At 39.6% G+C, this 16,560-nt stretch overlaps 1 protein-coding gene across 25 annotated transcripts in view; it reads left to right on the forward strand.

Annotated features, from left to right (window-relative positions):
- Positions 1-16,560, forward strand: part of CNOT1 (CCR4-NOT transcription complex subunit 1) — a 54,398-nt gene that overhangs the window by 4,140 nt on the left and 33,698 nt on the right. For 14 of the 25 annotated variants that reach the window (XM_086847875.1, XM_023934652.2, XM_086847876.1 and 11 more), the window contains exons 1-13: positions 1,748-2,002; positions 5,685-5,792; positions 6,492-6,590; positions 7,092-7,160; positions 7,260-7,314; positions 7,695-7,898; positions 9,264-9,432; positions 10,630-10,756; positions 11,048-11,158; positions 12,298-12,468; positions 12,982-13,109; positions 14,044-14,284; positions 15,784-15,903. In XM_086847875.1, the coding sequence (XP_086704001.1) occupies positions 1,901-2,002; positions 5,685-5,792; positions 6,492-6,590; positions 7,092-7,160; positions 7,260-7,314; positions 7,695-7,898; positions 9,264-9,432; positions 10,630-10,756; positions 11,048-11,158; positions 12,298-12,468; positions 12,982-13,109; positions 14,044-14,284; positions 15,784-15,903 (1,704 nt within the window). In that variant the 5' untranslated portion in view covers positions 1,748-1,900. Of the gene's footprint in view, positions 1-1,725; positions 2,003-5,684; positions 5,793-6,491; positions 6,591-7,091; positions 7,161-7,259; positions 7,315-7,694; positions 7,899-9,263; positions 9,433-10,629; positions 10,757-11,047; positions 11,159-12,297; positions 12,469-12,981; positions 13,110-14,043; positions 14,285-15,783; positions 15,904-16,560 lie in introns of those variants that run through there. The other 11 variants (XM_086847890.1, XM_086847887.1, XM_086847891.1 and 8 more) reach the window with 1 other exon arrangement.

Below are 16,560 nucleotides of genomic sequence, written 5' to 3' on the forward strand. Positions count from 1 at the left end.
AAGTACTGTGCTGAGGTCTAGTGTGCTTGATTTTTAACAAATGATTTTCAGAAGCTTTATATTGGTCATGTATGTTAAGCCCTGCCAGTAAGATTGTCTTGGAAGGCGTGTGCTTGCCAAACCCAATGACATTTTCTAGGTTATTCCAAAAGGGGAATGTAAAAGGTTATTTAAAAAAAAAATCAGGTACTGTATTACTGAGAAATCTTTTTAAACTTTTGTGCCAATCCTCCCTTCTAGATGTTCCACAGTCAGTAGGCTTTTAAATCTTAATATATAAAGGTAATGAATTCTAGCTTGTCACATGTACTAAAAAGAAATTGAAGTTTTGTGTAATTCTCACTGCAGTTTTAGACATGCCCTGAAATTCTTTTCGAGACCAACTGCCTTGTCACTGAAAAATGCTTTCAGTATTACTGCTTGAAAATTTATTCTTTGTGAGATGTAAGTTTTACTGCATAAGAAGGATCTTGCATACCTTCAATGAATAGTCAGGGCTTTCTATGGCATAAGGGAGGTCTGGAAGTCAGTTGATTTGACTTTTCTTACAAATAATTTACCCATATATTTGTGTAATATAATGAACTCTTTTAAAGAGCAGAATGGTCTTCATTGCCTCTGATAGGATTCAAAACTGATGTTTTGAAGTGTAGGCAGATGTTAAATAAGGTATGGTTCTGAGTATAAGTGAGTGAAAACCTTTGTATAAAGGGAGATGGGAAGAAGAGTTCTATTTGTACCCAGCACAGCCTGTTCAGCTTCCTGTGTGCTGCTGCTGTTGGGTGCTGGCAGAAGGAGGCTCTACATGCTGAGTTGTGCTGCTGCAGGAATGCTCCCTGGACTGGTTTGCCCTCAGTTCCGTGTGCCAGGCAAACACATCACCCGAGCCATCCATTTCCATGATGAGGCAGAAATCGTGTGCTGGTGGTTTTTGCCATGGAGCCAAGAGAGCAAAGCAATAGTTCTTGCTCTGAAAAAGGGATCTTCAGAGTATTGGCTTGAAGCCCAGTGACCTTTGTGTTTGATCAGGTAGAGCGTCCAAGCAGTGACTCTCCAGCTTGATTCTACCTCTGACAATGCACAGTGCTGCTTCTCAGAGCAGCTTGGGGCTTCGTTTGAGGCTCCCCACACTGTTGAACATGCAGGACTTGCTTTGGGATGCAATTTTGTCACACTGGCAATCTGTAATTTAACAGATGAGATGTCAAGTGCCAAGTTTTGTGTTGTCATAGAAATTTATTAAGCTGGCAAGCTTTGCTGTTGTAGCTCACTGGAAAGCTGTTTCAGTATAAGCCAAATGTTAGTGTTAGTTTATTGCAGTTCTTTGTGTGTTGCTCATTCACAATTGCTTGTTTTGGTGTACAGGGTTGAGGCAATACTGCCTGGATATACTGAGGCAAAATATAGCAGAGATGGTAAAAGTGCGTTTTTTATATTAGTTTATGATTGATGCTTTGAATGATTCTGACCTCTGATTGCTGCTGTGTGGTATTTAATTCATTATTCATCTTATTTACTTCTTTCTCACGGTGCCGAAAATCATTCTTCTGACTGAGCTGTTTGCTGGCTCTTTCAGACTGCAAAATGCAGAAACAAAAGTGGTCAGCTAGTGTAAAAACAACTGACCTTGTGTTGTGAAAAACTAAATACTACTTCATTTTCCTTGTGAACATAGTTATGTGTCGCTGCTACAGAACTTAAATCTAATTTAATACTGTTTTCCAGGTGCCATGTTTCAGAACAGACGAAGACAACTGAGAAAGAAGAGCTGAAGCAAGTAACACAGAAACAGATACAGGCTCACTGGGGGAAAAAAAATTGACCTGTCTCTGAGGTGACTAAAGGGGAATAATGGTGATTTTGCGCCGGGCTCGGCCGCCTGCTTCCGCCCCAACCAGCAATGAATCTTGACTCGCTCTCGCTGGCCTTGTCTCAAATCAGCTACCTGGTGGACAATTTAACCAAGAAAAATTACCGAGCCAGCCAGCAGGAAATACAGCATGTAAGTAAAGTGATACAGTGCTGCAAAATAAATTTTGGAAAGAGAATTGGAGTTTCTCTTCTCGTTAGTATTTGTATTCTGTGGTGCTCTTGTTTATGTTACTGTTTGCGATGTTGGAAATTGCAGGGTGTGTCTGATACTTCTTGTGGTTCATCTGCCAAGTCATGGAATACAGCTCAGAGCTGAGACCAGTATTAACTTTGTAGTTGAATATTAGGATTAACTGCTGCTCCCGAAGGGTGGTATAAAAAGCTTTCCTAACTTCTCCAGCTTTCCACTTTTGGGCATTCAATAGAACACTGATTGGGAAGGGGAGGAAAATGTGTACATTCAGTGTTTAGAATTATTGCACTGAAAGCCTGAGTATGTTGTAATTTACCTCTGGGTTCTCCCTCCCTTGATGGAAGTTTTTTTTTCCTCTTTTCATTCAGTGACTCATGGCTTGGTCATGAAACTTTTCAGAAGGCAGGCAGAGCAACTGCATATTGAGACCCAAATGTTTGTGATTTTGGCAAGAATTCTGTTTTAATTGACCTTTTTAAAAATAGCTCTGACTTGTAGGGTGGACTGAAAAGCATTATCTGCAGAGGAGTGCTTAGGAAGAAGTGAATGCTACTGAGCTAGTTTTAGAAACTGGTTTAGTTCAGTTCCCAGCTGGGCCGCTTAATGTTCAGTTTTTTTCCTGCAGAGGTGAAATTCTGCAACGATTTGAATCAGATTAGAAGGCCAGAGGGCTTAAGCAGTGAGTTTCTGTAACATTTGATGTCTTTAAAAGTGCATTCATTGCTTATCTTGAGGTGAGAGGAGAGTGATTTCAGCAGTATTGGCTTCTTTAAATGTAAGATGGAATAGATCTCTTGTAACTTGTGTAACTTTCTCATGTTTTTCAGTTCAGTACTCCAGGGGCTCATTTGGGATCATGCTGTCCTTTTGATCAGTGTTAGTTTCAACAGATGGTTTTTGCAGTAAGGTGTGACTGAAGCATGACTTGATTTGGGAGAAGATATGGTTGATCTGCCATTCACTTGGAGCATAGCTCTCTGAAACAGGGACAGATTGTTCCTTACCCTTCAGCCAGGCCTCTTAGCTTCACTGTGGTGAGAGGGGTGAGAGACTGGGTCCTGGTCTGTGGAAATGGCTGGATTTCCATGTGTATGGTTATAAAGCAGAGCTGGAATTTCAAGGCTAAATTCTTAAAATCTTAATCCTTTGTCATCTTTTTAAATTTTAGTTTCTTGGTATTGTTTTACTTTCGTGGTTGCTGGTACAATATTTCTTTAGTTGAAGAGAATGTATGTGTTGTAACTCTGTTTCATGCTTTGCTGTTTGGGGTAAATATATGGCATGATTCACTCCATTTTACAAAGTTTCCATCTAAGCATGTAGAATTGTAGTAATTCATTCTTGGAGTTCTTTTTGTCACAACTGACCAAAATGACACATTTAGATACATCACTCGAGTGTAACAGTGGCAAGCTTGAGTAGCTAATTTCTGTTTAAATGTGCTTTCAGTAGTCATTTAATATAGCTACTACTTAAAAAAATAGAATATATGTTTTAAAAACTCAAAAATATTTTATGCATTTGTCAGACACAAATATTAAACCATGGCTTCCTCTGAAGTGAGATTGTGTGGTCTCCTAACATGATAAGGAGAGCCGGGTTGGAGAGAGGGGGAAAGGGCTTTGTGGATGAGTTTATCTAGGAAAGAAAGGCTTTTTGAATCTAGAAAAACGGAGGTATTTTTTGTCTAATCCTGTATTTTCCCAAACATATTACCAGATAAATACAAATACAAGTGGCTCAAGCTCTATCCTAAACCACAGACTGGTTGAGGTTGGAAGGGACCTGTGGAGGTCATTAGGTCCAACCTCCTGCTCAAACAGTTACTTAGATTGGGTTGCCCAGAAATATATCTGGGCAACTTTTGGGTACCAGCATGGATGGAGACTCCACAACCTTTCTGGGCAGCCCCTGTCAGTGCTTGGAAACCCCTGCAGTAAAAAAATAGTATTGATCTGATTTTATGGCTGGATACAATGTAAATGTGTATCAAGGCTGCCAATACAAAGGATTTTTTCAGGAAAACTGGCAATTCTCATTCCTCGTTTCCTGGAAGAGCTTTTTTGTGAATGTAGTTAGAGTTGAAATACGATACACTGTACTTTTAGCCTTCTCTTCCCTCCTTTCCTGTATGTTAAATTTTCAAATTTTTGGCCTTTGGAAGATACCTCAGTGCAAGGAAACAGTCTACTTCTGATGCAGGCAAGTTGTGTGGATGGCTTTAGTATGTACAGTTTTCTTTGGCATCTGTTTACTTTGATGAATTCACCTTGGTCACAGCACGAGGCAGCTCCTTAGGAAATTGATCCAGCTTTATGTCAGTCTTGTTACTGCATCCAGATCTTTGTATTTGATTGGGTTGCCTAAACAAACTGCCTGTTTTCTGAAGCCTGAGTTAGGGAGTGGAATTTGCTGTCAATTCAGGTTTCCTGCCTTTTGCACCAATCTGAGCATCTTCCTAATCCTGGGGTATAGCTGCCTTCAAAGGCCCAGCTGTCACCACAGCTGGGCTGTTTACTCTGGACTGACATACCACAGGCATGTATATTATAGCCTCTGGTCAAGAAGCAGAGCTAGATTCAACTTGGAAGTTTCTTTCCAGCAGAATAAAACCTGGCAGTCACTGGAATCAGCAGGCTCTGAGGGAAAGGGAAGCATAGATGCAGGTAACAGTAAAAAAATTGAGATGAAAACAATCAAACATCAGAGCCCAAGCAGCCAGAGCCTAAAGAGCCACCCTGTTTGTTTCTTTGCACTAAGAAACTGCTGTAAGCAAGGACATTCAAGATGGGTGAAGCAGCGGACTTGGTGGAGGTAGAGACCAGAGACAGAGCCGCAGGTTTGTGCTGGCACATTTGTATCTCTCCTGCAGCTAGAGAAGGGGTAACAGGGGGCAAATGTTGCCAGTAAATGAAGGTTGGATTTGTTATTAGCTGCTACTGTTTGGCCCAAGAGGCAAGCTGCTGTTGGTTGGCTTCACATTTCTGATAGTATGGATTCTATTAAAAAGAAGTAAAGCTGTCTTCTTGGTTGGGGTGTAAAGAAAGGGCCAAGTTCTGAAACAGTCTGTAGCTATTTCAGACAACAAGCTGATGAGCTGGTCTGTAGCCAAGAGTTAAGCTTAAGGTAAATGGTAAGGGATGCAAAAAAAAATGTAATATTGTTAAGATTTAGTAATGAGTGATAGGTGTTGTAAGTCGGTAAATGCAGATAACCCATTGCACAGGTGCTGTTACAAGGCTATGTTCTTGCAGAGTTAGGTACTGCAGCTGTGGGAGAAAATGGGGGAAAGTGAGGCCATGGATGGGCTGCTTTGGTGACTTGAGGGTGACTTGAAAACCTGTTTTTACTTAGCTCTATAAGAATACCACCCCTGAAATGCATGGCTTCTGTGTCAGTAACTTGTGTCTAGATTCTCTTTGTTTATACTTCTTAGTTGCAAATACAGTTACTGATCTGGTTTCTAGGTTACTGATTAAAAGGAGCATTTATAGCAGTTTCGTTGAAACTGTTGATGATTTAACTACTAGCAGTACTGCAGTATCCATGGTACTAGACCCAGATCTTGCTCTGTAATGACTGTTTGGTACCAAACTGTTTTTTTGATCCTTTTTTCCAGATTGTGAATAGGCACGGTCCCGAGGCAGACAGGCATTTACTACGCTGTCTATTCTCGCACGTGGATTTCAGTGGCGATGGTAAAAGCAGTGGCAAAGATTTTCATCAGGTACAGTTTGCACCAGTGCATCTGTTTATTAGTTTTGATTGTTAAAAATGTGCAGTGGGATTTCATCCAGGTCAAGCACAAAGGCAGGTTAGAAGCAGTAGCTTCAAGCAAACTTCTGGTTATATGGCTTTTCAACTGCAAGCACTTCTTGCCAATCCTCAAATCAGAAGATAATTGTTGATATCTGACTTACAATCTCTTGGTCTTGTAAAAAACAGGTTGCATCAGTATAAATGCTCCTTTTACCACATGCAGTGCTCTAGTTTGAAAGTGTATTTCTGTGTATTTTAAGAATTGTCCAAATCCATTAACTGACATGTCTGGTGCTGACTATGTCTATTGGCAGAAGTGTTTTCATCCTTCAGCAATTTTGCCACAAACTTTTTAGCTCCTAACCATGAATCAAATACTCTTGGGTTGTCTATTGCAATGCAGGAGGATGTTTACAGAAAGCAAAAGATTGCATATATGATGGAGAATGTTTCATCACTTTGTCAGTCTTAAAAGCTGACTGAAAGCAAATCTTAAAAGCAAATCTGAAGAAAGTTTGAATGAAAAAAGACTAGTTAATGTTAGAGAGAATTTGGGTACTTACATGAGTACTTTATCTTTCAGTTTTTCTGTACACAGTGCACAGTAGTTTATTTTTATAGTCCTGTTATAAAACTGTGAATCTTCAGGTTATCTTGTTCTTTTCAGACTCAATTTCTGATCCAGGAGTGTGCGTCGCTGATTACAAAACCAAATTTTATCTCGACGCTGTCGTACGCCATTGACAATCCCTTGCACTATCAGAAGGTTTGTATGCTTCTTGAAGAGGAAGAAAAGTGTCAGAAACTGCACTGAATTGGTCTCTAGGAAACCAGATTGTTTTCCCTTGTAGTAAAATTTTCAAAAACTGAGCTTGCCTGGTTGGTGTGGGTTTTTTTTTTTCCTTAAACTAAGCAAGTTAGTCAATCACTCAGAATGACTGTAAACTTTATTTTAATACTTCATCTAATGTTGGTACTTTGTGGTTTGTTTATGGTACCAGAACCAAAACAAATCATCAGTGCTTCTGTTTCTTTCAACATGAAAGCCATGATAATGGTTTAATAGTGGGATATATGGAAGAAGCTTTCAGCTGAGATTTATCCAAAAGTAGTTGGAAAGTTGTTTAGCCATATAATTTTTATGTTAGGCCACAGCCAAATAGTTATTAATATTCCAAGCTTGCAAATAGACTGTAGATAGTCTGACACGTTGCAAATGGGATGAATCCCAAAACATCTTCCATGTTATTATTCTTATCTGTTCCAGAGTCTAAAGCCTTCACCCCATTTATTTGCCCAATTGAGTAAAGTCATCAAATTAAGTAAAGTTCAAGAGGTAGGTGAACTCCTATGTCAAAATTTTTGTACTTTTTATTTTTTAACAAAGCTAGTTAGAAAGGGTGAGGTTCCCTTACTATGATGTTTTTGTTTGTAGGTGATTTTTGGTCTGGCTTTACTGAACTCTTTCAGCTCAGATCTGCGAGGTTTTGGTAAGTTTTCTAACGTACTGCTTCAGGGACAGCCTTTTTCAGCAGTGCTTTCTAGATGGGTAGGGAAACCTGCCTAACCTGACCTTGCAGTTAGGGGTGCCATTGGGAGGGGCAGTAGATAACACAGTCATCTTCTGTGAAGTTGAAGGACCATTTAACAAATTGCTTGCTTGATAATGAATCAAATTGGGGCATTGTGATATCTGAACTTGTAGTTGTCCATTAATATTTGATTCTCAGGTACAAGATTTCTGTTTAAATCTGAACTGTTGTGGCTTGTGGTAAACAAAGTCAAATTAAGAGAATGGTAGCTAGCTAAATGAATCTCGTACTAGAACAGAATCCCAGGTTTTGACTCTAACCTCTTCTGTTTCCAAAAGCTGCCCAGTTTATCAAACAGAAACTCCCGGATCTTTTGCGCTCTTACATTGACGCAGACGTCAGTGGAAATCAAGAAGGTGGCTTCCAAGATATTGCAATAGAGGTCCTGCACCTTCTCCTCTCCCATCTCCTCTTTGGGCAGAAGGGAGCCTTTGGGGTAGGACAGGAGCAGATTGACGCTTTCCTCAAAACATTACGTAGAGGTAAGTGTGCTGTTCAGGAAGCCTGACCAGATGCAGACTTTGAGATGGATTTTTATGACTTTCTGTCAGTGTGGAGTGCTGAAGTGCTGGGGAGCTTGCTGACTTAGATCTCAGTAAATTTTTGTACTTCTAAACTGACAGAAAAGTACCACTGTTCTAGTCTTGTGTCCTAATGCACAGTTTTGCTTTCAATGAATAGTAATGTGGTCTCGTGTTCTTGAAAAGTTTTGATAAAGAAACATTGAGTAAGGGGTATTCAAGTCTGTGTTTGCTTTTATGTGGCATGGTATTTGTGGATTTAACTAAAGCAGCTCAGTGCACTGTAGTTGAAAACCCCCTTACAGGGTGAGGACCATACATTGCCATTTCAAACAGGTGCATTTTAAGCATTGTTTTATTATATTAGATGCAGACCTATGAGGATACAGTAGCATGCAAGGGAGGTGCTTCTGACTTAGACTCGAGTTCATTTCCTAAAAGCTACCATTGGAGTCTGTTCTTTTCCAAAGCCAGTATTTGTTGTAAGCCTATCACACTAGGGAAGATTTGGACTCAATATGATAATTGAACTTAACCCATTCCTTGGTTCTCCACAGACTTAGAGGAAGCTACTGTTTATACAAGAGCAAAATATTTGTCCTAATTTTTTTAATATGACTTCTTTATTCATATGTATTTTAATAAAGATTAGTGTATTAGCTTGTGTAATTCCTGACACTTTGCTTTGGGATATTGGGAACTCTTCTCCGAATGGCCCTGGAGGGTATGGAGATGTTACACGTTAATGGTGCTGTCTCAGGAAGGCCCACCCACAAGGTGCCTTTGTTGCTTTCCACTGTGAGCAGAGCTCTGATCCACAGATCTGATTGTCTCATTACCCATCTCTTAAACTTGGCCTCTCAGGAAGGAAAAAAATTAGTATTTACTCTTTCTATGCCCAAGTGCCAGGCTTAGTTTTGCTGTATTTCTTAGACTCAGTAGCAGATCCTTTGTTTCCTAATATTGCCTGAGTTGGAGAAGTGGCTTTTGCTAGACTGCTGTATTGTTCCCTGCTCTGCTTTTTTTGGATGACTGCTGTTAGTGACAGTCTAGTTCTAAACTTACACCAGCACAGCTGCTGGCCTTTTGGGCAGCTGCAGAGCTGCAGTGAACCTGCATGAGCCTAGCTAGTTTAGTCTACATTCTTCTTCTCTAGGAATATCCCAGTAGAGAACTGACAGTGGGATGGAGGGATGATGCATCAGTGCTCTCTTGATTTCTGCAGCATTAGGCCAGCTCTAGCATAGCAGTGGGATAATTTTGAATAGTCTTTCACATGCAACTGGAATTCTGGGTGTTTTGACACTTTGTTGCTCTTGCCTTTAGATTTTCCCCAGGAGCGTTGCCCTGTGGTGCTTGCACCACTTCTATACCCTGAAAAACGGGACATTCTAATGGACAGGATCCTGCCTGATTCTGGAGGGATAGCCAAGACCATGATGGAGAGTTCTCTGGCAGATTTCATGCAAGAAGTTGGCTATGGCTTTTGTGCAAGGTTTGTAGGAAAACACAGTTTTCAAGCATATAATTTTGGGTGGTGGTGGTTTTGTTTCTTGAAGTAAAAGCTGAAGAACACTTTAAATACTAAAATAAGTAGAATCTTATCAAATATTATAAGGTTGTTTATTTGAATTCTGGTTGTATTTTGCTTTCTTCTAATGTGTGTTACATGCCTGTGGACACTGTAGAATTTTGTCACGGTAAGAAGTGCTACCTAAAAGGATTCACATTGCTTGTGAAGGTTTCATAAGAATTTTACTATAAAATTACACCCTTTTGTAAGTGAAAATGAAAGTGTCTGAGTAGACATAAATCCCACTAGAGTGCTGGAAGAACTTTGTTCTTGCAAAACTTAGCCCTCCAAATGAACCTGCTTTTTTGTAAGGAGAATAAGATAGAATTAAATGATTCTGTATTTCAAGAGAAAGACTATTGATTACTTTGGGGAGGTGATGAAATCTCAAAGGTGTGAACATGAGTTCCTTTTTAAACCAAGAATTAAACCAAGAGGTAAAAACATCATGTATTGGAAGATACTGAATTATTTACTTTGTTAACACATGCCTGCTAATAAAAATAGTTTATATACTTATGCTATATAAGTCTTCCTGGCCTAGTTATGAAGTGTTCACGAAATGGAAAAAAAATTGCAAAAAAACCCTTCAGTTCTGAAGTTGAAACTCAAGCATCTGCTCTGTTTTCTCTCTTGTCTCCTGGGAGGTTTTTGCTGGTGCCCTCTGCTCAGGGATGCCTTGGCTAAAGGGCAAACATTCATAGCTTACCTTGGAACAGTGCATGTCAGCATTTTGAAATGTGCATTCTCAAAGCCTTTGTTTTGCTTTTAGGTAGCAGAAAACTTGAGGCTTTGAAGCTCTGCATCACAGGTCAATAGTGGAAGTGCTTTTAACCAAGAAGAATGCTAAACCTACCTTGTGCTTTTGCTTTGATAGAACATAGTCTGTGAAACCTCTCTGTGACATCCCTGTCACTTCAGTACACCTGGCTTTGAACTGGAAATGTGGCACAGTGTATTTCATGGAAAAAATTGCAGAGATTGTCTACTGAATGTTCCTTCTTGGTTGTCCTGTAATTTTGTTATGTTGGATGATTTGACTAACTTGACTGAAGTCTTTTGCTGTGCTACAGTGAAACCTCCTTTCCTGTAAGATCTCTCTGTTTTGTTGCATCTTAGTGTGGAAGAATGTCGCAACATAATCATGCAGTTTGGTGTTCGGGAAGTCACGGCTGCCCAGGTTGCCAGGGTTTTGGGGATGATGGCTCGAACTCATTCAGGATTGACAGACGGTATTCCATTACAAGTAAGTGGCCTGTTGTGCTGGGGATTATATTTCAGCAGCAGAAGGAGTTAAAATGATGGCCTCTAGGAATTTAACAATTACTTGTATTATTCAATACTTGTACTTGTGACAGTTCTGCTGTAAATGTCTGTAATACTTTCATGAATGAAAGATTCTCAAGGTGTTAAACCGATATCATTACTAGTCTGAACTTCTGTTTATACCTTTCTAGTGCAGGGAGTTCTGTAGCCAGTGGGTGTTGAAACTGCTTTAGTTTTTACTAGTGTTTGATTCAGTGTATTTGACTTGCAGTCTATTTCGGCTCCTGGCAGTGGGATTTGGAGTGACGGCAAAGATAAGAGTGACGGAAGCCAGGCCCATACCTGGAATGTGGAGGTCTTGATTGATGTTCTTAAAGAGCTGGTAAGTCTTGTGAGCATCTTGGTCTTTTATGTGGATAAAGAAGGGCATATCTCTGTATGATTATAGATCTTTTTAAGCTCTCCAACAGCCTGAATAGCTTTGAATCTCTCTAATTTAACTGTACTTAAATGCTGGGGGCTTTTTCCCTCATGAACAAAAAAATTTTGAGGAATTCTGGGAAATGGAAGCTACTTGAATGAATATCTTGAGGGCAGTTTGAGATTCATTCCACACTGCTCCCATGTATTCCGTATTTCTGAGGGTTTTTGTGTTTCAGTGTATTTCTGACAGTGGAAAGTTTTGTGCATCAGACACCTTGTTCTGGAAAGCTTCTTACTGTAGGCAGTAGTGATGAAAATGAAGGTGTTTTTGTAGCTACTCATTCCAAAACTCTTCTTTATTGCTTCTTAGATATGCTAATGCTATAGAAATAGGAAAGTTTTTCCACTGCTATATAAGCAGTGATTTTTGTAAAGAACTCAGTTAAACTTGAGTACAGTTTCCTTTGCTTGCCTTATACAGGATTTTTTCTGTATGTTCCCAACTAATATATGCAGAAGTCGCTGTTTTGTTTTTCTAAACCTTGGGCCATAAAACAGCTTTGTCTCTGGTACTCTCATGTCTCTGAAATGAGTTGTTTGTGTTCCATAATGGCCACAGTTCCCTCCAAGCTTCCTCATCAATATTGTTTCACATTGTTCCTGAAAATATAATGAGTGCTTTACAAGGTCTTGAAGTTTACATTTTGTAAAAGGAGGAGCAGGTTCTGCTTGCCAGCAGATCAGACTCTTCTGCCTTTTATCAGTGGGTGTGGAAGCCTAGGAAAGGAATAAGTTAGTATGCTAAGAGAGGAGCTATATGTTTGGGGGTTTTTAAAGAATTGTTAATTAAATGTTTGGAAGGAGAGACAGCTACTCTAGTGCTGGGAAAGTGCAATTTCACAGGGTAGTTTAAAACATTAACTTGCATCAGATTCTCGCAACTATATAAATACATCTTTTTAAAACAAAACCCTCACTTTCAACTAAAAGTTGGGTGGATGTTAAGCTGGGTACAATACTGATGAAGAGGGATTCTTTCAAGACAGTACTGGAGATTGTAGTGTGCAAGGCTCTCAACCCTTGTTTGTCTGGTTGCAGAACCCTAACCTGGACTTCAAAGTAGTAACGTATGAATTGGACCATCCAGGATTTCAGATTCGTGATAGCAAGGGCCTGCACATTGTAGTTTTTGGCATCCAGAGAGGGCTGGGCATGGAGGTTTTTCCAGTAAATGCCATATACAGGCCTTGGAAGCATGCAGAGGGCCAGGTATGTTTACCAACATTTTTGCTCTATCTATAGAATATTTGCAAAGTTCCTGAATTTTTTGAATGATAAATAGTGTGAATGTTTAGACAATCCTCATTTGAGACCTTGGCCTGTAAGGCTCAAGCCTCAAGTGTGTTACAGAAGTACAGTGTGTGATTGATTGCACTGTGTGGGACATGGTCATTTGCTGTGCACTGTTACCCTACCTTTGGCCCCAGCAGAGTTCTGTGTGTAGTGCAGCTGAGCATGGAACTGCATAGCAGTGCTCTGGGGTGCTTACCTGGTTACACAAAAAGGCCACAGCTTCATGCAAGCAAGTACCCTCAGCATGTCTGTACCCATCATTCTCAAATTCTAGAAGTGTGAGGTTCAGTCTGGCATAAAACACACAGTGAAGTTTGGGTCATCCCTACTAAGTTGATTTATATCATTCTCAAAATGTGACACTTGATAAAGTAGAAGGAACCTGAAACTCTAATCTAAACTACTTCTGACATCTTTTTTTTATTCCAGCTCTCCTTCATCCAACATTCCCTCATAAACCCTGACATCTTCTGTTTTGCTGACTACCCTTGCCATACTGTTGCCACAGACATCCTGAAAGCACCACCAGAGGATGACAATCGAGAAATTGCTACATGGTAACAAACCTGCTCTCAACTGCTTTTCATACATAGAATTAGAGTAAGATTACTTCTCTGGTCAAAGTGGCGTTATCTTCATGCAGCCAGATTTATTGTAGCTGTGTACATACCAGTAGATCAGCCATTAGTATTTGTGACATGTTTGATTGGTGAAACTATTCAGAGTATCAGAACTTTCTGTGTACTTCCATAATTTCTTACTTTTGTTGGAGTCTTTGGCTTGTTTGGAGAGTTTCTGCTGATAAGTTTTGGCATATCCTGCAAGCTGAAAGGAGGGGATAGAGAAGGTGGTTTGAAACTTAAATCTGTCTTTCCCAGGATATTAGAGAAACTTGCTCTACTTGTATGAAAGAAGTCCTAAAATTTAATTAGTAAATGCTGACTGGTGTGACTTTCTGAGCTGACCTTTTACACCCTTTTTTTGGTATAGTCATGTAGCTTATTTCAGTACAGATACTTTCTTCAATTGTATGGTCCAGAATAGGGAACTGAAGGATGAGGAATACAACTAAATTGTATTTATTGTTTTACTTGTCTATAAAACAGGCAAAACTGAGTAGAGTAGAGTAGCTTCACTAACTTTCACAAGTGGGGACTTGGAGGTGTTTTAAAGTGTATTCTATTTCTGGAAGTATATTTCATGTTAAATTATCCAAGTGACCCACCTCAAACTGAATTTTTTTTGACATCAGTTTTCAGTTCCCTCTCTGTAAAATAATTCAGAACCATTAAGATCTTGAGTTATTTTTTTATGGTTTCTTGCAGGCTTAATTGAACATGATAAGAGCTGCAGTGTCAGGTTGTTTGCAGTGGGTTGCTTTATATATCCTTACAGTTGCTGCCATAAAATACTTGAGTCCAGGATCCTGTAAACTTGCTGCTTTATCACTTTGTGTGGGTTGTCTATTTGTTTTTTCTTCTCTTTTGTTAGGAAGAGCCTGGATTTGATTGAGTCTCTGTTACGATTGGCAGAAGTGGGGCAGTATGAACAGGTTAAGCAGCTCTTCAGTTTTCCTATCAAGCATTGCCCAGATATGCTGGTATTGGCCTTATTGCAGATCAACACGTCCTGGCATACCTTGCGCCATGAACTCATCTCCACACTCATGCCAATTTTCCTTGGCAACCATCCCAACTCAGCCATCATTTTGCACTATGCATGGCATGGACAGGTAAGTATTTTCACTGCAGTTTGTTCCTGTAACTTGAAAGCTTGTTAGGTTGAACAGTTACAACAATGTTTGTACTGGTTTATTAACTGGTCAGTTTAAAACCCAAGAGGTAAATGGTCCATGGGTACTGGTTTATTAACTGGTCAGTTTAAAACCCAAGAGGTAAATGGTCCATGGTTTATGCAGAGTAATGGGATGTCTCTTCCCTAACTTGATGCAAACTGTTATGGTTTGGTTTTCAATAGTATTCACTGAGAAAATATTCCTGGAAAAGTACAGAGACCCAAATTAAGTTTGACATTTTAAACCTTTAGCTTTAAACAAAGTTGACCACAGTTTTATTTTAAGAAAAAGGAAAAAATGCAAGACCAAACAACTCTAAAGAAACCCTCCAAAACCTCACAAGAGCATCACCTACCCCACCCTCTCAACTCTCAAGTTCACACATTTAAAATGTAAAAACTTGAAGTAGTAAGAAATGAGAAGGTTTAAACCAAAATAATCTCCTTTGTACTTGCCAAGAAGTGAAGGCTATTCTAGACATAAAGAAACTACCTGCACTGGAAGTTTTCAGATTCAGGATGTTTTCTGAAGACTTGGGACTGGATGCTGACCTTTTTCAAGGAGAGCTTCCATGTAGGGATATGGTAGCTGTGTATGCAAATCCCATACTTCTAATGGATGTTTTGTTTGGTGTGGCCTTCATCATTGTGGGCACTGGTAGCTAAAGAGATGTCATATGAAATTTAAAGCGAAGGAAGTCTCTGGGGTTGGAGGGAATCTGCATTAGCAAACATGTTTCCCTGTTCATCTACAGTAGAGTTAATGGCAAGAAGCTTGACCTCTGAGGTCATGCTATAAATGTTTTATATTTTCTTGATGGAAGTCTTTAAATTGAAGGATGAGGGTGGCATAGACGTGAAGTGCTTTTTGCATGAGGTCTTGAAATGGCAGAAGAGGCAATTTTTCTACAGGGTAGGTCTCAGATCAGGGCACTGAATGATGATTGTCGTGGGACATGGTGCCATTCCATGACACTTTTCCTTTAAACAAAACCCTTGCTGCTGTAAAAATCTTACTTGTGTTGTATTTTGAAATTGCTCCTGTATGAACAAAGATCCAGATACTGTGTTTTCCTTTTTAAGGTGTGGTACTGAATTTTCACTTCAGGACATCGTGTCAGGCATAACGTTTCGTAAATATTTGTGTAGTCTAAAAGCAATTTGCCTGTGATAGAGAGGTATTGGTCCTGGACAGTGATAGGAAAGAAGTGGGGATGTGTGTATGTACTATTTGCAGTCAGCTACATCCTTTACTTGGAGCTCCTGGATAGTTTATTTTTGCATAGAAAGAGCTCAAATCAGAAGCAAGTTCTGAAGCTAAAGACTAAGTATGTTTGTATTTTAAGCTTTTTAGTTGTGAAATACCCTGTTGAATGTTCACATAATTGATCCTGTTCCTCGAATCATGAAGTACAATCCTAATTTAATTCTCCTCAGGGTCAGTCTCCTTCAATTCGTCAGCTTATCATGCATGCCATGGCAGAATGGTACATGAGAGGGGAGCAGTATGACCAGGCAAAATTGTCACGTATTCTTGATGTGGCGCAAGACTTGAAGGTGAGTTTGAAAAATACTGCCATTATTTTTTGTCTGGTGTCTTACACAGACTTGCTTGTCTTTTAACAAAAGCTAAGCTTAACTTAGATTAATTTAGTAAGGATTACATTGTTTAGGCATGTCTGAATTCATTTGTGGCTGCTGTCCCTCATCTTAACAAAAAAAAAAAAGCCTACATTCATATGACTTGAAGTACTCTTCAGCTGAGTTGTGGTATCTGACTATAGAGGGTTCCATCCTGTCCTGTTGTGAGCCCAGGACATTTTACTTGGTATTTGCAGTGGGTTGGTTATCATGGCTTAGCTGACAAGTACCTTGGGAAGCAGCACAACAGAAGTGCTTGCTGAATGTAGTGTGAATCCAGGAGGAGTTTTGACTGTTTTAACCTTGAATACTGTTGAAATGAGAATGTAGAAAACACCGGATTTTTGTGTGAAGGTGACACTGCTAAACATAATGGAATGGAAATTTCTTGATAAAGATATAAAATCTATCTTAGATTTTATACATTGATGAAAGACTGGAAGTTGTGACTAATTTCATTGAGGGCCTTATTGCTTCCTAAAGTTAGATGCAAAATAATGGGGTGTCTCAGTGTGCAAGAGCACCAGCTGCTGCTTGAAGTCAGTTTTGTTTTAGCAGTTACAGTGTTCAGAG

This window comes from Cyanistes caeruleus, chromosome 12 (assembly GCF_971803275.1).
Source record: "Cyanistes caeruleus chromosome 12, bCyaCae1.hap1.1, whole genome shotgun sequence".
NCBI lineage: Eukaryota > Metazoa > Chordata > Aves > Passeriformes > Paridae > Cyanistes > Cyanistes caeruleus.